Source organism: Eleutherodactylus coqui, chromosome 13 (assembly GCF_035609145.1).
Source record: "Eleutherodactylus coqui strain aEleCoq1 chromosome 13, aEleCoq1.hap1, whole genome shotgun sequence".
Taxonomy (NCBI): Eukaryota; Metazoa; Chordata; class Amphibia; order Anura; family Eleutherodactylidae; genus Eleutherodactylus; species Eleutherodactylus coqui.
This window is the reverse complement of record NC_089849.1, coordinates 121,395,121-121,419,381: the sequence shown is the minus strand read 5'-3', so window position 1 is coordinate 121,419,381 and position 24,261 is coordinate 121,395,121. Positions and strand designations below refer to the sequence as shown.

Genomic DNA, 24,261 nt, shown 5'->3' with positions numbered 1-24,261 from the left:
ACCAGGACGTAAACTTACATCTTGGGGATAGCGCAAGATGACATATGATCTTGTGCTATCCCGCAGCGGGAGCCGGCTGCAACAGCGGGGGTGCATCGGAGATGCGCCCCCCGCTGTTAACCCATTCCCTGTCGCGATCTATGTATGATATAATCGCAGAGAGCCCGGCCTGTTGCCAGTGCCTGAGATTGCTGTATAATTGCTGTACTGCCCTGCCATGCCTTATCACCGCGATCAGCAGGGCAGTGTTGTAAGTCCCCCAGGGGGTCACAAATTGTGTTAAAAAAAAAGATTTAAAAAATGAATTAAAAAAAAGTGTAAGAAAAAAAGTTAAAAAACCCTTTTTTATGCTTTTTCTTATATTAACATAAAAAAAGTTTTTAAAAAAATTAAAACACCACATATTTGGTATTGTCGCGTCCGTAACGACGCGAACAATAAGCTACACATGCTTTTGACTGTGCACGGAAAAAAAGGTAAAAAAAAAAAAGCTGAAAAACTGAGGCAAAAATGCTAATTTTTAGCAATTTGCCTCACTAAAAACACAATAAAAATGATCAAAAAAGCCGTATGTAACCCAAAATGGTACCAATAAAAACTACAGCTCGTCTCGCAAATAATAAGCCCTCATTGAGCTCCGTACATAAAAAAATTAAAAAAAAGTTACAGGACTTTGAATGCAGCAATTTAGAAAAAAAAAAAAAAAAAAAGATTTCCAAAAAAAGGGTTTATTGCAGAAAGTGGAAAAACCTAAAAAAAGGTAAGAATTTTGGTAGCGTTGTAACCGTACCGACCCGCAGAAAAAATGGATTGTGTCATTTATGCTGCATGATTGACACTGTAAAAAAAAATAAAATAAAAAAATCTATGGCAGAATTGATGCGTTTTCTCTCCCTGCGATCATAAAAAAATAAATAAAAGTTTCACAATATAGTCAAATGTACCCCAAAGCGGCACCAATAAAAACTACAGTTCGCCACACAAAAAACAAGCTCTTATACGGCCGCGTCGACGGAAAAATAAAAAAGGTATGGCTTTTGATAAATGGAGAAGAAAATCTGGCAAAAATCGTTGCGTCCTTAAGCCCAAAATAGGCCATGCCCTTAAGGGGTTAAAGGAGATGTCCCGCGCCGAAACGGGTTTTTTTTTTTTTAAACCCCCCCCCCCGTTCGGCGCGAGACAACCCCGATGCAGGGGTTAAAAAAACCACCCGCACAGCGCTTACCTGAATCCCGGCGGTCCGGTGACTTCAATACTTACCGCTGAAGATGGCCGCCGGGATCCTCCGTCTTCGTGGACCGCAGCTCTTCTGTGCGGTCCACTGCCGATTCCAGCCTCCTGATTGGCTGGAATCGGCACGTGACGGGGCGGAGCTACACGGAGCCGCTCTCTGGCACGAGCGGCTCCATAGAAGACTACAGAAGACCCGGACTGCGCAAGCGCGGCTAATTTGGCCATCGGAGGCCAGAAATTAGTCGGCTCCATGGGAACGAGGACGCCAGCAACGGAGCAGGTAAGTAAAAAAACTTTTTATAACTTCTGTATGGCTCATAATTAATGCACAATGTACATTACAAAGTGCATTATTATGGCCATACAGAAGTGTATAGACCCACTTGCTGCCTCGGGACAACCCCTTTAATCTTAGATTGTAAAAAGTAAATTTATTAGAGACTTTTAATATTTTGAAAAAAAAAGGGTCTCCTTAAAAAAGGGTTATAATATGTACTTTGACATTAAGGAAGGGGCTGTAATAACTTCATAGCTTTCCAGAAAAAAAAGATTAGTTAAAAAAGTAGTTGGAAGGGTTGTGTGGATCAATTGGAAGGGTTGTTTGGATCAATTGGAAGGGTTGTGTGGATCAATTGGAAGGGTTGTGTGGATTGCACAATTCATATCTATGTGAGAGGCCCCCTGAAAATCAGTACTAATCAATCGACCAGTCCAGGGCCCAATCCAATTTCCTTATTGATTGGAATGGCAAGCTAGTCTCTATTTCCGTGAAGTTGCTATGGGCCAGTGGTAAACTCCAAAGATCAGCTAGGTCCACCAGAAAGCACTTTATATGCTTTGGCTGCCCCAGGGTAGCTTCCTCTCTATAACATAGCTCCTAACTGGGTATACAAAGCTCCAAGTATATGTCTCTAGGATACTTGTGCTCATGCAGTGCTTTTAATAGGCAGAACAGTGTATAATACATTGTGGCAATGTGAATGCTCCTTAATTAGGATATGGCCTTGGGGGTTTGCCCAGTAAAGGCATCTATAGTTTAAAATGTCCCGCTATGAACCTTCTCAAGATCAATGCAATCACAAACCGAGTCATTGTCCGAGCTCTGTACGGAATAAATGGAGCACCATGACAAAAATGAACGGAACTAACCAACTCCGTAATATTTACAACACTGTGAAATTGAAAGGTCTCAAGGGATCTTATACAAGTGGCTGAGATGCAAGAGACCAACACTTTTACTTACCCACATGTGGCCAAGCCCTTATGAGCTTTCAGTGCCACTGCATGTGATAACAGAGCACTATGGGTCCCTCAAGTTTAATTAAACCTCTATAAAGGACACCTTTAGTTTAACCACACTACAATTTTTAGAGCCCGTTTTTGATACGAGAACGTGTTACACTATATTATTTCCAAACTGAAGTTGTCAAATAATGTGCCACCCCATCTTCACCACTTCCCAAAACTAGGTGGTCGCTTTGGTGTGTATGATTTTGTGTTTGAGTAGTCGCGCCTTCTGAACAAACCCCTTTCCACATTCTGAGCATGAAAATGGTTTCTCTCCCGTGTGAATTTTATTATGATCGTTTAGTTCTGGCTTCGTTGTAAAACGTTTTCCACATTCAGGGCATTCAAAAGGCTTTTCCCCTGTATGAAACCTCTGATGCTTTGTAAAGTCCGTCTTCCACGCGAAGCTTCGATTGCATTCAGTACACGAAAATGGCTTTTCCCCAGTATGTGTTTTCTGATGCAAGACCAGATTAGATCTGGAGTAGAACGATTTGCTGCATTCAGAACACGGATAAGGTTTCTCCCCCGTGTGGATCCTCTGATGTTTTACAAAATAGGAGATGCTTGAAAAGGATTTCTGACACTCTGGGCACACATATGGTTTTTCTCCAGTGTGGATCCTCTGATGATTGATCAGATCTGATTTCCATACAAAACACTTCCCGCATTCAGAACACACATGCGGTTTTTGTCCAGCATGAATTTTTCGATGCAGAAGAACATTCGAACTTGAAGAAAAACATTTCCCACATTCAGTGCAGGAGTATGGTTTCTCTCCCGTGTGGATTCTCTGGTGCTTCACAAGATAAGATTTGATTGAGAAACATTTGCCGCATTCAGAACAAGCATACGGCTTCTCTCCCGAGTGGATTCTCTCATGTACAACCAGATCTCCTTTCCAGGCAAATGTTTTTCCACATTCCGAACAGGAAAATGGCTTCTCTCCCGTGTGAATCTGTTGATGTTTTGAAAGATGTGACGTTTTCTTAAAACATTTCCCACATTCTTGACAACAGAATGGTTTCTCTCCTGTGTGAATTCTCTGATGGGAAATGAGATTTTCTTTTCGGGTTAGGCTTTTCCCACATTCTCCACAGGTAAAGAGCCTTTTGCCAGCTTTCTGATCCGAATTACTTTTTGACACTGTTAAAATGACTCCATTGTCTGTTTCTTGTCTTTGAACCTCATCTGAAGATTCTGAGTTGAAGGCTACATAATCTGTGCCATTTAAGACATCAGATGATGCACTATGACTGAGTGAACTGATATGGAAGAGTATGGGATATTCGACTGGAGGATATTGTACATCATCATCTCCCATTTTTACATTTGCGTACAACATGTACTGTCTGTCCAAGTTGTTAATTGAAAGAGCTGCATCTGTAAGAGAGGACAGTGGTGATGGAAAACGGAATACTGTAAAATAGACATAAGTATTAACCCCCTTACCCCCCCCCCCCCCCCAACAGTCACAGTAAGGATGTTAAGATGTCACTTTATAATTGTAGACTGTGTGTTGAGTAAATATAGTTGGTGCATTCCTCAGTTGCCTTAAATGGGTGGTCTGAGAATAACCAGCCTTTATTCATCTACTTGTTTTTAATACACAATTGCAAAGCTCTTCATGCTAACACAAGTATTTTGTGGATTCACAATATGGTCATTTTTCCTCACCGAGCTTCCATCGATGTCACGAACACAGTCCACTATACTTTGTGGCATGGTGTGCACATAAGCAGCTACGTGACTGACAGTGGGCCCCTGGGAAGACTATCTGTGCCATACAGTAAGGACTGACTACCAGTGATGTACCTGTTGACGTTGCATAAACAAAAGGAGATAATTGTATTCAAGAAAAACGCAGCAGGCAGCCGTACTTAAGGCTCATTTACACGCAACGATTATCGCTCAAAAGATGTCTTTTGAGCGACAATCATTGTGTCATTTACAGCGCAAGATGAGCGATCACCTTGCGATGCGAGCGGAGGATGCAAAAGACAAGCGGTGTGTCCCCGCTTGTCTTCTGAATCCAGCTGTTCCCCGCTCCGAGCGCCCGGCTGTTATACAGCCAAGCACTCGGAGCGGAGGATGCAGAAGACAAGCTGTAATACAGCCGAGCCCCCCGTGCGGGGTATGGAGAACAGAACTGGACCACTCTGTTCTTCACACCCCGCCTGTGATCAGGGAGCGGGATACAGCTGAAACAATAGTATCAGCTGTATCCCGCTGTGAGTCCCTGATAAGGCTCATCGTCAGCATGCTGAAAGACAACGATGAGCAACAGCATAACGAAAACGGCACGATGTCAGCGCAGTTACACACAACGATTATCGCTCAAAAGACGGCTTTTAAGCGAATTTTGAATGATAATCATTGTGTCTAAATGGGCCTTTACTCATATGGTACATAAATACTGCGGTTTGTGACCTTGCGTATTTTGGCCAAAATATTAACAAATACCTCTTATTTATTGTTACGTTTGCAGTAAGCAGTCCGGTTTTAAAATGCTGGGGGAATTGCACTTGTAAAGTGCAGGGAGGTCTGCTGGATCGATGGTGTCATTAAAGGAGATGTCCCGCGCCGAAACGGGGTTTTTTTTTTTTAAACCCCCCCCCCGTTCGGCGCGAGACAACCCCGATGCAGGGGTTAAAAAAACCACCCGCACAGCGCTTACCTGAATCCCGGCGGTCCGGTGACTTCAATACTTACCGCTGAAGATGGCCGCCGGGATCCTCTATCTTCGTGGACCGCAGCTCTTCTGTGCGGTCCATTGCCGATTCCAGCCTCCTGATTGGCTGGAATCGGCACGTGACGGGGCGGAGCTACACGGAGCCCCATAGAGAACAGCAGAAGACCCGGACTGCGCAAGCGCGGCTAATTTGGCCATCGGAGGCCAAAAATTAGTCGGCACCATGGAGACCAGGACGCTAGCAACGGAGCAGGTAAGTATAAAACTTTTTATAACTTCTGTATGGCTCATAATTAATGCACAATGTATATTACAAAGTGCATTATTATGGCCATACAGAAGTGTATAACCCCACTTGCTGCCTCGGGACATCTCCTTTAATAGACTGCAAGCCTGCGGGGTGCACTACATGTATCAGGCTGACATCCTTTACATGCCTTATTTATGTGCAAACATACGTGCAGTAGGTGTGTTTGTTGCATCTTGGCAAGCTCCCTCATATGCATTTTGCCTTTTCTGCATGCCACTGGTAAGTGGTGTCTTCACCTTCTACTGTACTTATATAATACCATCATATCAGCAAGTTTGGCCCCCTGCTGTTTTTTTTTTTTTGTATGGGATGTCAGCGGAAGTTCTGCGTTTTCGACAGCGCTGGCACGAGATATTACAGATGCATAAAACATATAGAATAACTTATTGATTGCTGCGGCTGGCTAATCCACGCCGCAGTGCCGACCTCTGCCGCGGCGGATTTGCCGTCCCGTGTGGACAAGATTTTTTGATCAATCTCGTCCACATGGCCGGCTAATGCCGGGATTAGCGGCCGCAGGTGGATTTGTGCGGCGAAATTCCGGACGGAATTTCCACGGCAAATCCGCCCCGTGTGAACCCAGCTTAAAAACATTCCTTTTTGCAAACGGATTTGCTTTTGTGTCGCTGCATTCCAAGACCCATAGCATTTTTATTCTTCCATTGTAGTAGCTGTATCAGGGTTTAATTTTGGCAGGACAACCTGTAGTCTTCATCGATATTTTGGGGTACACAGATTTTTTTTATTATTGTTTATCTCTGTTTTTGAGAACAGAGAAACTGCACACAGCTATTCCGGCATTTTTTAATTTTGTGTATTTTATAGTACAGGTGTTTACTAATGTGAGAATACAGATTTTTTTGTAAACTTTTTTTCAATAATAAACAACTGTGTAGAGGGGAAAAAAATTCCCCTTTTTTCTGTAAAACCACTTACATGCCACTTTAGCATGGACTGCATCATTTGAAGGGTCATGGAGACAATAAACAACCTATTTAGGTGCAGAGGAGCAACTGGATGAACAAGTGCTTACCTTCTCACTCCTTTCTCTGGAAGCCCCATTGGGGCTCACAATCTAAATTCCAAACTAACCTACCGCGGGTCCGGAAAGTCTTCAGAAACTTTCACTTTTTCACATTTTATTATGTTGCAGCTTTGTGTAAATAAAACAAAAATCATCATTTTGCACTCAATGCCCCATTAAGAGAAAGTGAATACAGCATGGTAGAAATCATTGTACATTTAAAAAAAATGAAAAACTAACCTTAACATAAGTATTCACACCCTGTACTCAGTACTTAGTTGCAATACTTTTTGCAGCAATGACAGCCTCCAGTCTTCTTGGGTCTGATGCCACAAGGTTTGCACACCTGGATTTGGGGATTTTCTGTCATTCTTCTCTGAAGATCCTCTCAAGCTCTGTCAGGTTGGATGAGGGCCGCCTGTGGACAGCCATTTTCTGGTGTCTCCAAGGATGTTCCATTGGGTTCAAGTCAGGGCTCTGGATGGACCACTCAAGGACATTTACAGAGTTGTCGCTAAGCCACTCCTGTGTTGTCTTGGCTTAGGCCGCCTGCACACGGGCGGAAATCCCTCGGCGGTTTTTCCCGCGGGATTTCCGCCACTGAAAGTTTGCATAGGAGTGCATTACAATACGCACTCCTATGCAGACGGCCGCGGTTTGGCCGCGCGAAATCTCGCGCGACAAACAAACCGCGGCATGTCCTATTTTTGTGCGGGGCTCGCACTCACCCGGCCGCCGGCTCCGGTCTGCGCCGGCTGCGCCGCAGCCGGCACATGAAAGAGCCGGGGCCGCCAGGCGCGGGTGAGTACGCGCTCGTCCCTGCAGGCTCTCGGGTCGGGTCCCGCGGCGAGAATTCTCGCTGCCGGATCCGACCCGCTCGTCTGCAGGCGGCCTTAGGGTCTTTGTCTTGTTGAAAGGTGAACCTTTTGCCCAGTTTGAGGTCCCTTGTGCTCTGGATTGGGTTTAAGAATATCTATGTACTTTGCTCCAGTCATCTTTCCATCAACCCTGACCAGTCTCCCTGTCCCAGCAACTGAAAAACACCCCTGCCACATAATGCTGCCACCACCATGCTTCACTGTAGGAATGGTATAGGGCAGGTAATGGTTTGCTGCAGACGTAATGCTTAGAATTTAGGCCAAAATGTTCAATCTTATTTTAATCAGACCAAAGAATCTTCTTTCTCACAGTCACAAAGTCCTTCAGGTGTTTTTTTGGTATACTCCAGGTGGCTTCCATGTATCTTTTACTGAGGAGGCTTCTTTCTGACCCATCTGCCATAAAGCTCAGATTGGTGGAGGCTGAAGGGGACGGTTGACCTTATGGAAGTTTCTCACATCTGCAGGATCTTTGGAGCTCAGCCAGAGTAACCATTGGGTTCTTGCTCACCTCTCTTACCAAGGCTCTTCTTCCTCAATTACTTAGTTTGGTGGGTTAGCCCGCTCTAGGAAGAGTCCTATTTGTTCCAAATGTCTTCCATGTAAGAATTATGGGGGCCGTTGGGCTCTTTGGAACTTTTAGTGCAGCAGAATTCTTTTGTACAATTCTCCTGATCTGTGCCTACACACAATCCTGTCTGAGCTCTACAGGCAGTTCTTTCCTTCTTGTGCCTTGGTTTTGGCTCTGATATGCATTGTGAGCTGTGAGACCTTATATGCACAGGGAGAGGGGTCTTTTAAAATTATGTCCAATCTACTAAATTTACCTCAGGTGACTCCAATCAGGATGTTGAAACTTCTCAAAAGATGATCAAGAGAAATGGTTGGCCTCTAGAGCTGCATTTCAAGTGTCATACCAAAAGATGTGAATACTTATGTCAATGCAATTTTTTTTTCTTAAAAACTAAGATTTCTAAAATTCTGCTGTCACTTTGCCATTTTAGGGTACTGAGTGCAAAATGGAGAAAAAAATGTTTTTTTTTATTTGCACAAAACCACAACATAACAAAATGTAAAAAAGAAATGAAAGGATCTGAAGACTTTCCGGACCCACTGGCTAAGCATGTTTTTCGAGTCTGGGAGGAGATCCATAGAAACATGGAGAGAACATATCAACTGCATGCAGATGTTGAAACCAAGACCCCAATGCTTCAAGGCAACAGTCGTAACCACAATGCTGCCCCACATGCTCTCTGACTGGTAAGTAGGCTGGAGTTGATATCATGCACAGAAGTCAATGTTGCCCATCTCCCAGGATCATCTGAAGCCATACAGGAACAACCCCCATCTTCTCTGCAAACAACCTGAAGTGAGAGCTGAAAATACACTATATGCAACTGCCACACTAACCACCTAATGAGCTAAAGCCTTTAGAGTATAAGCTCCCTCTGCAGTCAAAGTACTCGAGCTGTGCTGGGGATAAACAGTATTGTCGTCTTCTTAAGGTCTGAGCACAGCTTGGGATAACCAGTTAGGGAGTTAATACCCCCTCCTCTTATTTCTGTCCATTGTGCCACTTTCGTTTTTCTTTGATGGACTATGTTAGCAATTGAGGTCTAAAGAGCTGGTCCGGTTTTGATCAGTTTAAGAGGAAGTCTAGGGATCTGACTCATCGTTTTAGGAACAGTGAATATTCCCATAGTTTGGTGTCTGCGGGGCAATCAAAGTGCAAGCCGTAGTGTACAACTGGAATTGCTCCAGCCTCAGGAGAGAACAGTGGATACTTCATATATATTTCTACCTACCACAATCAGTGGAAGGATGTGAGCAAGATCTTGTGCTCCCACTGGAACATTTTGAGGTCTGATCTTCAAATACAATCAGTAATTCCACTCGTAACGAAACACACTGCTAGATGAGTTCCAAATTTAAAGGATGTTCGTCTGGAGTCATTTTATAAAATCCATGACTAGCATTGAGGGAGGCACTCCTGTTATTGGTTCTTTTCTCTGTGGTGATTGTACGATCTGCCAATTTATGCTACTGCGAGCTTCACCAATCCTATTGATAAGACTTATAAATTATGGTCATATGTAAATTGTAAGTCAAAGCATATCATTTATGCCATTATAGGTTCTTGTCCTGGTGTTTGTGTAGGCCAAACATCACAGGAATTGGGAAAGAGAAGACAAACATTTATCTACCATCTCTTTGGTACAGTAGGACTTGAATAAGCAGAACTCTTTGATGTCAGTGGCGGCATATTTCTTACAGCACCATCAGGGTAAGGCATGAAGCTTTAAAGTAATTGAATTAGATAAAATCTGCACTAATGTCCGATGCAAGGATTACACTGGTAGCCTTTTAGGTTTGGAATCCCGATTGGCTGAATGAGAAGTTAGACAAATTTACAAAAAAAAACCTGTAGAGGCTTTATCCAATATAATAATAATCTTTATTTATGTAGCGCCCACATATTCCACAGCGCTTACAAGACAGGAGGAATAAAAACAAGACCACGGTTACATGAAGTAATCCATTGATGAAAACAATAGGGGTGCGGGTCCTGCTTTAATGAGCTTACATACTACAAATAATAGGGTGATACAGAAGGTAAAGGGGCAGGAGATGTGCGAGGTATGGGGAGGGGGAAAATGCGGGATGGTATATACATAGACAATATTCAAATTGGGCCGTATAGTGGCTGAATTGGTATGACTGCAGGTGCCGGTTGATTATGGCTAGCAGGAATTGCAGTCGGTAGGTCAGGAAGCATGTTTTCAGGCGGAGTAAAGAGTTTAGGGGATATGGTATGCCTCCCTGTAGAAGTGCATTTTTAGAGTACGCCTGAAGTTTTGTGTGTCAGTGACTGCCCGGAATGCTTTTGGCAGCACGTTCCAGAGGACTAGTTCTGCTCTGATTTCGTTAGCAGAGCAGAGGGTGCGGGCTGGGTGGTGAATTGAGAAGAGAGAAGCAATGTAGGGCGGCGAGGTGCTGTGGAGGGCTTTGTGGATACATTGTATTCTGTATTTGACAGGCAACCAGTGAATATTCCTTTCTTAGGTTTTATAGAAGATGTTTGCTATATATAAGATCTCACAACTGGGATATACACCATAAATGTTATGCCATCATTCAAGTCGAATTCTTCCTTGGAGATGCGAGTCAGAGGATGTTCTATTATTTGATGAACCTTTAAATCTTCATATCAGTTGTGACATGCAAATTTCCTATTTTTCCTGCCACTTCTTTACAATTACATATTTTTTTGTAAAGTATATATATTTTAGGCATTATAGAATATCTCCTTGTGTGCAAAGTACTTTTACATCTCATACTCAATGAGTCCTCTTTGTAGTCATTCCAGCTTTATGTATGATTTGCTTTTCTTTTCACACTTGGAGCTTATTTGTATTCTATATATGTGTATTGACACGTCATTATTTTGACACTGGCATGTGTATGTTATATTCTTGTATGCGACACTGTGTATCTATCCTCCTGTTGTGCTTGGGCTCTTTTAATTTTGGCGCACATACTCTGTGAAATGACATGATGGACTGCTTCCTAGCAACGGGTTGCACCTTTCAAAGACAAGAAAGCATATATTTGGCAGGCAACTTGCTACGCTCATTAGGAGAGCTTTAAACTAGAACAATATGGGAAGGGAAGTAAAAGGTCAGGAAAAAATATCCAGCTATTTAATCCATCTGAGAACCTTGTTATTAGAAGTAGAAAGAAAAAACTAAGACAAAAAAATTCAAAAAGGAAGTAGAGGAGCAAGAGACCCCGATCACAAACTAAAATGTTTTTACACAAATGCACAGAGCATGGGAAACAAACAAGAAGAATTGGAGTTCCTAACACAGGAAGAGAAATATGATGTCATAGGCATCACGGAAACATGGTGGAATGATACACATGATTGGAATACAAGGCTTGAAGGATACAACTTATTTATAAGAAACAGACCTAAGAAAAGGGGTGGAGGTGTTGTGTTGTATGTTAGGAAAACATTCATCTCCACAGAGATTCAAGCTTCAGAGCTGGGGGTTCTGTAGAAACTGTTGGGGTAAGAATACAAGGAGAGAACAACAGAAAGGACACCATTGTAGGCATTTACTATAGGCCGCCTGGACAAGCAGAAGATATGGATGAACTCTTTCTACATCAGATGCCAATTTCTCAAATAAGTGCGACATAGTGATCATGGGAAATTATACCTATCCAGACATTTGTTGGCAATCTCGGTCAAAAGTAACGAGTCCAACAAATTCTTATCCGCTCTTGCTGACAACTTTATCTTCCAGAAGGTAGAAGAGAAAACAAGGGGATCTGCTATCTTGGACCTAATTCTTGCCAACAGGGACGAAATGGTTGAGGAAGTACAAGTGGCTGGGACTTTAGGAGGCAGTGATCATGCTATCCTTGAATTTTGGATAACAAGGAGAGGAAGACTCAGACCTCAAGGTTGGATGTCAGAAATGCAGATTTTAATGAACTCAGAAAGAGGGTAGGAAAAATCCAATGGCAGGTTGTTTATAAGGTCAGAAATATCCAAGAAGGTTGGAAATTATTGCAAAATGAGATTCTCAAAGCACAATCGTTAACAATCTAAAAAGAAGGAAGAATGGGAAGTATTTAAAGAAAACAGGATGGAGGAACACAGAACTTGCACACATACTAAAAAGGAAGAAAAATAGCTTTATCAAATGGAAAGAGGGGGAAATATCTAAAGAAGAATATAATGCAGTCTGCAGAAACTGTAGGGCAAATGTCAGATAAGCTAAAGCTAATAATGAATTGAGGCCTGCAGGAGGCCAAAAGCGATTAAAAAGGATTTTGGTATGTCAAAAGCAAAAGAAAAGTCAAAGATGCTATAGACAGTATGAAAATGGTTAATTGGTTAAAAATGATGTTGAGAAAGAAGAAATTTTAAATTTCTATTTTGTATCTGTTTTCTCTCAGAAAGTAAATGTAACATCAGCTGATCTTCCCTGTGCTTTTGAAGCAATACAAGAATGCAGGCTATCTATAAGCAGAGAGATGGTGAGGGAACACTTAGCTAACTTACATGAATGCAACTCTCCAGGTCCAGATGAATTACATCCTGAGGGCTTAGTCACACGGGCGCCGATGCGTCCGTGTGACTGAGCCCTTACTGCAGGAAGAAGACGGCTGTACTTCAAAATGGACGACTCCCCGCAGCGCTGAAGAAAGAACACATGACTGGCAATGAAGCCAGTCACATGTTCTTTCTCCCGGAGCTGCAGAGAGACGTCCGTCCTGAAGTGCGGCCGTCTTCCTCCTGCAGTAACACGGGCGCCGATGCGCCCGTATGACTACGCCCTGAACCACTCGCAGTAATCTGCGAAAATTCCTGAAGAACGGGAGAAGTCCCAGAAGATTGGAGAAGGGCAAATGTTGTCCCTATCTTTAAAAAATGAAAGAATGTGGGTCCAGGAAACTACCGGCCTGTGAGCCTGACTTCTATACTGAGAAAGATCTTTGAACAAATTATTAAACAGCATGTATGCAAGTATTTGGATGAGAATGGAGTAATTAACCAAAGCCAGCATGGGTTTGTAACAAACAAATCATGCCAGATTAATTTAATTTCCTTCTATAACAAAATCCCCAACTGGGTTGATCAGGGAAATGCAGTACATATAGTACATCTTGACTTTAGAAAAACATTTGACAAAGTATCTCATACCATCCTTATTGAAAAAATGACAAATATGGGATCAACCTCAAGGAAAACAATGGTATAACTCCTCATCAACATGGGTTCATGAGGGGTCCATCATGTCAGACCAATTTGATCAGCTTCTACAATGAAGTAAGTTCTAGGCTGGACCTGGGAGAGTCTACTAATCTCATATATCTGGATTTTTCTAAAGCATTTGATACCGTGCCGCATAATAGGTTGATATATAAAATGAGACCGCTCGGATTGGGTGAAAATGTGTGTAGCTGGGTAAAAAACTGGCCCAGAGATAGAAAGCGGAAGATGCTGATAAATGATTCGTACTCTGATCGGGCCACCGTTGCTAGTGGGGGGCCACAGGGTTCAGTATTGGGCCCCATTCTGTTCAATATATTTATCAATGACCTGATAGAAGGACTACACAGTAAAATATCGATATTTGCAGATGATTTATTAAACAGAAGACAATATACGACAAATGGACCTATACAAGCTGGGGGCTTGGGTAGAAAAGTGGCAAATGAAGTTCAATATTGATAAATGTAAGGTTCTGCACATGCGCAGGAGAAACGGATGTTACCAATATACACTAAATGGGGTACTGCTAGGGAAAAGTGAGATGGAAAAAGACCTGGGGGTACTAGTGGACTGCAGACTAAACTGGAGCACTCAATGCCAGTCAGCTGCTGCAAAAGCTAATAAAGTAGTCAGGGCCGTCTGTTTTGTGATTTTGTTAGTCTATATCAGGGCGAGCAGCCACACTGGTGACACTATTGCTTGATCAGCAATTTATTGAAATGCTACCAACTTAGTCGCTACTATAAAGAGCCAGCAGCATATTGTCAGTGGCGGGGAAAACTGAGATAATTTGTTTGGCCATTTTTTATATGGAAAATGGACTCACTCAGATACCCAATAGCTCACCTTTTGATCTAAAAGATACGACAAAATAGATCAAAGATTGCATTCCATAGCATTGTTTTCATCCATATTCCAGACAAATTGCTGAAAGTGATCTGAGCAATGCCAAACTAATCATAGAGAGAATTTCCTCAAAGCAGATGTTGTTGGAGCCTTTCTTATTTCTGATGATCCGCTAATATCAGGAAGTGAAACATGTTGAAAAATTTAATTAACATCTAAGAGCTTGAAAACAAAAACATCAGAGCCTCAATAAAAATTACATCTATTATAGAAATTAAAACCCACCTTAACCCCTTAGTGACAGAACTTTTTTGCTTTTTTCCATTTTCGTTTTTTCCTTCCCCCTTTTAAAAAATCGTAGCTCCTTTATTTAAACATTGACGTTACTGTATGAGGGCTTGTTTTTTGTGGGATGAGTTAAAAAATTCTAAGTGGAGAAAAATTGAAAAAAAAATGACATTCTGCCATCTTTCGGTGCGTCCTGTTTCTATGGCGCACAAACTGCAACAAAAATGACATGATAACTTTATTCTATGGGTCAGTAAGATTACTATAACACCAAACTTGTATATTTTTTTGCTGTACTACTTGTATTTTTTTTAAAGATATTTAATTTTTTTAAATGATGTTCTGTCTCTATTTTCTACGCACAATAACATTTTTATTTTTTTGGCGACATAGTTGTGTGAGGGCTCATTTGGTGCGGTATGTCCTGACTTTTTGATTGCTTTTTATTACATTTTTTCTTGGAGACAGGGTGCCCAAAAAAAGCGCATTTCTGGAGTTCTTTATTTATTTTTTTTAGACGACAGTCACCGTGCTGGGTAAATAATGCATTACTTTGCTAGATCGGACTTTTACGGACACAGCGATACCAAATACATAATTTTGCTTTATTATTGAGATTCTTTTATTGCAAATATGGCAAAAGGGTTTTTTTTTAAAGTTTTATTACTTTTTTTCTTTTATTATTATTATTATTAGTGAAAATGTTATTGTTTTTTTTCTACACTTTCTTTCAGTCCCCAGGGGGGACCAACGATGCTTTAATCGCTCCTGCAGTATGACGTAATGCTATAGCAATCAAAGCATTACATCATACTGCTTTTTGACAGGCTGTCTCCTAAGGCAGCCCTGGAGCCTTTCAGAAGGCCCCCGGCTGCCATGACACCTGCACAGCTTCCCCGATCTCACTGCGGGGAGGAGGTGAGAATTGGCAGCGGCATTTAAAGGGTTAATTGCTGCGATCGGCTGTTCGGCCGATTGCAGCTATTGCCCACGGGCGTCAGCTGTAATAAACAGTTGATGCCCGCGCTGTATGGAGGGAGATAGCGGCGCTATCTCTCTCCATACACGTCCTGCAGGATGTAAAAACACTATTGGGCCGTTACTAAGGGGTTAAAGGGGAAGCTACGACACTAATGCTTCAAATCGCCTTATGATACTAATACTACATAGATCAAGAGATTTGTCCTAGACTTGTTGTGCAATTCTTAATCCCAACAAATCTGGATATCATTATAGCGTGATCTATACTAATATGGCACATCAGGGTACACACTATATAGGATTCCTAACTAGCTGGATAAAGAAATCATTATCTTGGCCCTGAATCCTCTCCAGTGACCAGATTACCAGCCAGGGCCACATCTAATGTGACTCTACCAGCCGTTTGTGTGTCTGAGTACATGTTTTGTACGTTGTTTATGTGTTTTTGTCAGCCCACCTGTAGGATTAGGATTGGATTCCCTCCTTTCCTTGGGGGTAGTTGTGCCCTGTAGTGTACACATTTTTAATAAGTTATCAAATAAATTTATAGTTAAACTGAAGTCTATTCTGTGAAGGGCAAATAATTTATTATAGACTTTTCCTGCTTCTGTGAAGAGTAGAGAAGAGAGGATTAAAAAAAGAGTTAGATAAGGGCGTGGCCTAGCCCGCAGCGGGAACGGACGCCATCTCAGGAGCTCCAGCGTGGAGGTGGAGAGACCCCAGGAGGTTGGACAGTATTGCCCTCATCCTAGACATACCTGGACTACTCCATGTTCCTGCGAATTAGATCTGGACCCTCTATCCAGGACTCTGGAGCTGGTTAGTCCAGTTCAGCTTAGAGAACAATGATCTTCAGCCCTCGACTAGATCAAGACTAGGGGTTTAGGGCAAAAATGGGAGATTGGATGGCGGTTTTCAAAGGTTATAGCCATCTGATTGATGTTAAATTTGATCGGGGTGGTGGTGTGGTGCTTCCTGCAGATTAATCAGTGGGCGCCCACCGCCATGCCGATTTTAAGTACTTGAATATGTAAATGAATGTAACACTAAGTCCTAGTCCAATGGTTGATGGATAGCTGCCTCGTAGTTCAATGATGGTTGGCTCCCTGACAGGACAGACCGATTTCATTCTTGTTCACAAAGGTCCAGTACCGTGTTTATAGAGGTTTCTGTTTCGGATGCGATTTCTCCTTGTATTAGGCAACGACAGGTCACATTAAAAGACTTCTACTGGGAAGGTTGAAGGTCTCGGGAGGAGAGGCTAAAGCGTGCCTAGGCCAGGCCATCCAATGGTAGGTTTGATTTCACATAATGTACGGGGGTTCAACGCCCCAAGTAAAAGGAACAAAGCTTTCCTGACATACACAAAACATAGGCCAGATGTAATGTGTGTCCAGGAGACACATTTTTCTTATAATTCTGCCCCTAGATATTGTAATCAGCACTATTTCAGATTCTTTATGGCCACTGCCACTAAAAAACAGAGGTGTTTTGACACTATTTCATAATTCATTCCCCCTTCAAGTGGAACAGATAGAAAGCGATCAGGAGGGGAGATTCTGTATTATTCTGGGCAAATTACATGACCAACCCTTGGCTATAATTAATATGTATGCCCCCTCGGAGAACCCCTGGCCCACTATGCCAGCAGTTTCTAAGAAGCTCTTTTATAAATTGTTATGGGCGGGTGATTTTAATTTTCCTTTCAACTCAACCTTAGATAGATCAGATAATAACCCAAACAGATTCAGTGTCACAGCGGAGGGAGTGGGAGATTAAATTGTCTCAACTGAGACTAGTGGAAAGCTGGCGGGAGATTCACGGTAACAACAGGGGTTACACTTTTTTTCTCACCGGTGAGTCAGGCATACTTGAGACTCGATTACATTTTGGTATCCACATCCCACTTACCCCACCTAACGACCACCAGGCATTACCTGTGTGCTTGGTCAGATCACGATTTTGTAATGTCAGATAATAATTGCGATATGGCCCAGGGAAACATATTCAGATGGCGGTTGAATGAGGCCTTTATTCGGGATCCCCTCATCTTGGGTCAAATTTCCGATCAGATTGGTCTTAACACTGGCCCAAAGACGAAGCTTCAATGGGTCTGGTTGTCCTATAAGGCTTATATTCGAGGACAGCTTATACGGTTGTCCTCTGAAAGGAAAAAGGAAAAGTCGCCAGCTTCTCTGGCTCTGGAAAGGAGGTTGTTTCTATTGGAAAACTATAACCAGCGAACTCCTTCATGGGCAATGACCAAAGAGATCAGGGATATAAAGCTGCAGCTTAATGCCCTTTTCTCAGAAAAGGTGGAACGGGCACTCCAGTGGACTAAATACAAATATTACAAATATGCAAATAAACTGGATAGACTATTAGCGGCAAAACTGCAAAACACACAGCGGGTGAACTTGGTATTTAAGCTATATACCCCCCATAATACCACTACACACACCAATATCCAAATTACTGGAGACATTAAAAGATCGCAGCTGCTAAGAGACACCATAGTAACCTGGAAAGAGTTAAAGGGGTTGTCCCGCGCCGAAACGTTATTTTTTTTTTTCCAATAGCCCCCCCGTTCGGCGCGAGACAAACCCGATGCAGGCATAAAAAAAACAAACCGTCCAGTACTTACCCGAATCCCCGCGCTCCGGCGACTTCTGACTTACCTTGTGAAGATGGCCGCCGGGATCTTCACCCTCGGTGGACCGCAGGTCTTCTGTGCGGTCCATTGCCGATTCCAGCCTCCTGATTGGCTGGAATCGGCACACGTGACGGGGCGGAGCTACGAGGAGCCGCTCTCCGGCACGAGCGGCCCCATTCAGAAGGGAGAAGACCGGACTGCGCAAGCGCGTCTAATCGGGCGATTAGACGCTGAAGATTAGACGGCACCATGGAGACGGGGACGCCAGCAACGGAACAGGTAAGTGAATAACTTCTGTATGGCTCATAATTAATGCACGATGTACATTACAAAGTGCATTAATATGGCCATACAGAAGTGTATACCCCCACTTTGTTTCGCGAGACAACCCCTTTAAGGAAGGCATTTAACCTACCTTTTCTAATATCCAAGCACATGCCACTGATAGGACACCCTGAATTTCATAGGGGACTAGATGATAAGATCTTTAGAGATTGGAGTGCAAGCGGCCTGACAACAGCAGGGCAGTTCATGCATGAGGAAGACCGGAGATGGCACACACAAAAGGAAATTCATGACAAATACAAGATACCCGGCACACAATTGCTACAAATCAAACAAACACTTTCTTTCTGTTGAGACAAACTGATGAACTTAACCAGAGAAGCCCCGGCCAATGATTTTGATGCGTTGATTGCGCAGATACAAAAAGCAATTCGACACAAATTCAATAAAAAAAGGTAAAAATAAGCTTTTTTTACAATGGAAAGGGATTACTAATGACCTGGATCTAGAAAGCAAAATACTGAAGGGCTGGAACACGATCCGTAAACATGTTCAAAGTGAGGTGTGGAGGGAAACTTTTATCAAGGTGATGCACTACGCCATATATGGCTTCAACATACCTGCCGTACCACATAGGTCTAATCATTTGGTCGAATGCCCAAAGTGTGGCACATGCACTACTGACTTTGAACATGGTATATGGTCGTGCACATATGTAAGCAGATTCTGAACCACCATAGCACAACATATCTTGAATAAATGGAAGATAAAAATATCAGTAGACGTACAATCCATGCTATTCCGCGCTGCACCACAACAGACAAGGGACACGCCAGGCCAGCAGACAAGGGACACGCCAGGCCAGCAGACAAGGGACACGCCAGGCCAGCAGACAAGGGACACGCCAGGCCAGCAGACAAGGGACACGCCAGGCCAGCAGACAAGGGACACGCCAGGCCAGCAGACAAGGGACACGCCAGACCAGCAGACAATGGACACGCCAGACCAGCAGACAATGGACACGCCAGACCAGCAGACAATGGAAACGCCAGACCAGCAGACAATGGACACGCCAGACCAGCAGACATTACCACCTTTCCTACATATTTTTCTCTTGGCAGCCAAACGGGCATTACTTAAAGGGGTTGTCCCGCGGCAGCAAGTGGGTCTATACACTTCTGTATGGCCATAATAATGCACTTTGTAATATACATTGTGCATTAATTATGAGCCATACAGAAGTTATAAAAAGTTTTTTACTTACCTGCTCCGTTGTTAGCGTCCTCGTTCCCATGGAGCCCGACTAATTTTCGCCCTCCGATGGCCAAATTAGCCGCGCTTGCGCAGTCCGGGTCTTCTGTAGTCTTCTATGGAGCCGCTCGTGCCAGAGAGCGGCTCCGTGTAGCTCCGCCCCGTCACGTGCCGATTCCAGCCAATCAGGAGGCTGGAATCGGCAGTGGACCGCACAGAAGAGCTGCGGTCCACGAAGCAAGAGGTTCCCGGCGGCCATCTTCACAGGTAAGTATAGAAGTCACCGGAGCGCGGGGATCAAGGTAAGCGCTCCGGTAAGCTGTCTGTACGTCCCTGCATCGGGGTTGTCTCGCGCCGAACGGGGGGGGGGGGGGTTGAAAAAAAAAAAAACCCGTTTCGGCGCGGGACAACCCCTTTAAGCACTGGTTAGAACGAACAATGTCAGATGTAATGGAGGTAGAAGCACAACTCATACATGTAATGACACTAGAAAGAATAGAAGTGGAGCGCAGCAAGGAAAAAGGGGCAAAACACCATTTTAAAAAATGGAAACATTTTCTGGTATCTCATTTCTCAGATTCGGAGATTTCAGCTATAGTTGTTCCCTTATAATACACAAAATGGTACCTAATAGAGGAATTGAAAGGTACATTAGGGAGACTAGCGGGGCGAGAGAGAAGCAATTGTTCCCAAAGAGAACTGACACGCCTGCAAGAAAATCGCAAGGATCTGACAACCCACGACACGACGGGGGCAAACGGATATAAAAGATCCCCATCAATATCTCCACCCCTAACCCATATTTTACCCAACCACCTATGCACCCCCCCCAATAAAGAAGAAAAGGGTAATCTAAATACATTGACCAAAGGTAACTAATGTAACCTTTACTTAGGAAAACATTAGGAGTACAATTGTTTAAATAATAGGGATAAAATAGTTTCAAGAAGAAAAAAATGTTTTTCTTCTTTTTCTTTGAATGTTATTAGTTATATGAACATGTACAGCATGAGTATGCTCCAACTATGTATCTTGTTGTTGTTGTTGTTTAATACAAACAGCTGATTTATGATTCATAAGTTCATACACTTGGCTTATGCTATGTAAAACAACAAGTGTGATGTAAATGTTTTTGTACTTATTTTAATTGAAGAGAAGTTTGGGGAAAAAAGAAAAGTCTTAAATATCATTGATCAGGCGCAAAAAGAGTAGCACTCCCCTGACCCACTCGGCTTTAGATATCGAGAAGGCATTTGACTCCCTGTCATGGGACTACTTATTTTTTATATTACAGCGAATGGGGTTTGCAGGGGCATTCACACAGGCCCTCAGGTCCCTCTACTCCTCTCCTTCCACCTTTTTAAAACTCCCTACTACTAATGAAACTCCCATTTTAATTAGGCAGGGTACTCATCAGGGAAAAAATGTAATAGATTGTAATAAACTATGTAAAATGCCTATTGCAATCTGTGCTTTTTCTGCCTGCTGGTATCCTGACTAACTCGCTCCCCCTCCCAGCGTGCTCCTAACAGTATACTCAAGATGGCGCCTCCCTCGTCCAGGATTCCAATATGATGACATCAAGCTCCTGAAGGAAGAAACCTATATAAGGCAATAACCAATCAGGGACAGAGTCATACTTCATGACATATGAGCCATGCATAAAGTCTATATAACCTCATGCATCTGTTACAATAAAGGAAGGAAGCGTCACTTAGCTGAACTGTGTGTCAGAGTGTTTTTAATCAGGAAGGGGGCAGATATTCAGTGGGTACCAATCCATTACATCCCCTCTCGCCAGAGCTTTTCACACTGGCGATGGAACCTTTGACGATTGTGATTCGTTGGAACTATAATATAAAAGGAATTAGCCTGCAGGGGGAGGAGTACAAACTAAGCTTATTTGCGGATGATCTTCTGCTCACGATCAGTCAGCCATTGACATCCTTGCTAAATTTGATGAGACGGAGGCGTGGCTAGCAAATGGCGGGATAAGTCGCTCCTCAGGCGAGCTCCCGCGTCCCTCACCTTAACCAGCGCTCCGAGGCACCAGCGAGAGGCTAAAGGTGTTCGCCCGACACGCCATGGGCAAGAGGAGACCCCTGCGCTCACAGTCCTGCACTCCAGCGGGACGCAGAGGCACACTAGAGCGATTCCTGGGCAGCGGAGGAGAGACCGCCGCCAGAGGCAAGATGGCGCCGACTCCCGCGAGACCGCGGTCACAGGAGCTCCAGGACAGCACAGAGACGGCGCGGCACCACAGGGAACAAGAGGAGAAGATGGCCAGCCGAAACCAACCATACACAGGCTCATCAGCAAGGGGAGGAAGCCCACAATCCCAGAGAGAGAGAGAGCAGGACATCCAGGAGGGAGACAGAGCTACCGGAGGCACAGTGAGTACGCCTAGCAACAGCCCCATCATGCAGCATAGCTCACCACTGCACACTCCACAGATGCCTATAACTGATGGGAGCAGTAGTCCTCCCTGGCTGCTCTCTCAGGCATCCAGCACAACCAGCAGCCCAGCACACAAGGAGGGAAGGAGCTCCCCAGATAAAACACATGAGGAGGCATGGAAGAGCCGTATAATGGACATTCCAACTAAAAAAGATCTTGACAAATTTTTCCAGAGGTTAGAAACATCTAATAAAAAAGCACTAGAAAACATACATCAAGATATACAGCATCTAGGACATCGAATACTACAAGTAGAGGACGCGCAAGAAGGCACAGCAGCCATCTTGGAAACGCATAGGCAGGCCATTCAAGCACAGGCAGGCCATTCAAGCACAGGCTGATCAAATCTCGGGCATCGTCATGCATTTAGAGGACCTAGAAAACAGAAATAGGCGAAATAACCTGCGGATTCGGGGTCTACCAGAGGAAGTAGAGGGTCAGCACCTCGACGCGTGGGCGCAGTCTTTCTTCCGACAAATATTAAACCGCAAAGCAGAGGACCGTATTGAAATTGATCGAATTCATAGAGCCCTAGGTCCCAGAGCCACTGACCCTAACAGGCCAAGGGACGTTATCTGCAGAGTGCATTTTTATAAAGACAAAGATGCGATTCTACGGAGGGCCAGAGAAAAAGGGGACCTGCAACATGAAGGAAGGCCAATAATACTCTTACAAGACCTTGCTCGCCACACGCTACGAATGAGGGGAGCGCTCAGACCCCTGCTGACAACCTTGAAAGTCAAGGGGATCCCGTACAGGTGGGGGTTCCCCTTCTCACGAACAGCCAGCAAAGACGGGAAGTCAGCAGTGTTTCGGTCAGCCGGCGACCTCCCTAACTTCCTGGGCACACTCCAACTGCCAATGGTGGCAATACCTGATTGGCCTACGGTTCCTACGGTCTTGGCCCCCACAGCCCAGGAACAGTGGCAGACCGTACCTCCCAGAGCCCGAAGGGAGAAACCCTCACCCCAAAACACCTGATCGCACGCCAGCCCACTGTAAAGAAGATATTGATTCCTGAAGAGTGCCTACCTGCAGCTTTGTTGGCATGAGAGGAACTCCCCAAATATTTGTTCCGAGGCATAAACCTCATTAAGAGCCTACAGAGGGGACTGACCGACAGGCGTCTTTTGATAAGACACGGGAACACGCAAGTCCCCATCCTGCTTATCACAGAGCGGACACTCTATCCAGGACATAGGCGGGAAAGCGCCTTAACTCACCTTAAATTCAACTAACGATAGAAATTAGTTTGTTTAATTTTTACTATTATCATTGATTTACTCATTGGTGCCTCTAGCGCTTTAATCCCAAGACCCCAGAAAGGGGCAAATAGCAACCCAAAAGGGGTCGTGTTGTGGGGGGGGACGTGGGGGCCTTAAGCCTGTCCTGACCGGGCTTCCGCGTACCTCACATAGGGCGACCAATCGCACTTCGTGCGAATACTGGTACTTGACGACCAGTAGTTCTCCCTGACTGTAAACGCAGCAAATACACGCTGCGCAAGGCCCCATTCTTCTTCTTTTGGGCCTTTCTTTGTTCCTAACCTCTATCTATACTCAGGGTTATACCGTACCCATGCCTAAACTCTATGTACCCCTCCCCCCCCCCTCTTCCCGTACTGACCTACTCACCCTTCTCCGTCCGGCGTCAAGTGTCGACTTATTGCTTGTCATAAGATGATGGCTAATATCACTTTTTGCACCTTTAACGCCAGGGGCTTGAACGGGCCTTCTAAGAGAGGACAGATCGTGGACCACCTGCACCGTAAGGGGATTATGATCGTATTCTTCCAGGAGACGCACTTCCAAGAAACGAAAACACCTAACTGTAAATATCGGCACTACACGACTTGGCACCATAGTCCTCACCCAGACAAAAAAGCTGGGGGCACATCCATAGCGATACATAAATGCTTACCCCACAAATTCTTAGCTATGGAAAAAGACAAAATGGGGAGGTTCATATTCTTAAAAATTCAAATAGATAACGAAATCCTAACATTGGCAAATGTTTATTTTCCGAACCAGGACCAGAAACGCTTTGGAGTCCGAGTGCTGGGGGAGCTGGCGTCCTTTGCTGGAGGATCTTCCATCATCCTTGGCGGAGATTTTAATTTAGCCATGGACCCATCCAAAGACACATCCGGGGGTAAGTCGGGGATTTCCCATCCAGCACTACACAGAATCAAATCAGAATTAGCCAACCTCCAACTGATAGATCTCTGGAGGGTCCTACACCCAGGGGAGAGAGACTTCAGTTTTCACTCCCTGGCACACAATACATAT

The 24,261-nt window shown here is 44.0% G+C and overlaps 1 protein-coding gene across 1 annotated transcript in view; it reads right to left on the bottom strand.

Moving 5' to 3' along the window:
* Positions 1-1,642: 1,642 nt before the first annotated feature.
* The window catches only part of LOC136588085 (zinc finger protein 436-like), a 40,226-nt gene continuing 17,607 nt past the window's right edge, over positions 1,643-24,261 (bottom strand). Inside the window, exon 7 of the mRNA XM_066587028.1 lies at positions 1,643-3,903. Within this exon, the coding sequence (XP_066443125.1) occupies positions 2,699-3,903 (1,205 nt within the window). The 3' untranslated portion in view covers positions 1,643-2,698. The remainder of the gene's footprint in view (positions 3,904-24,261) is intronic.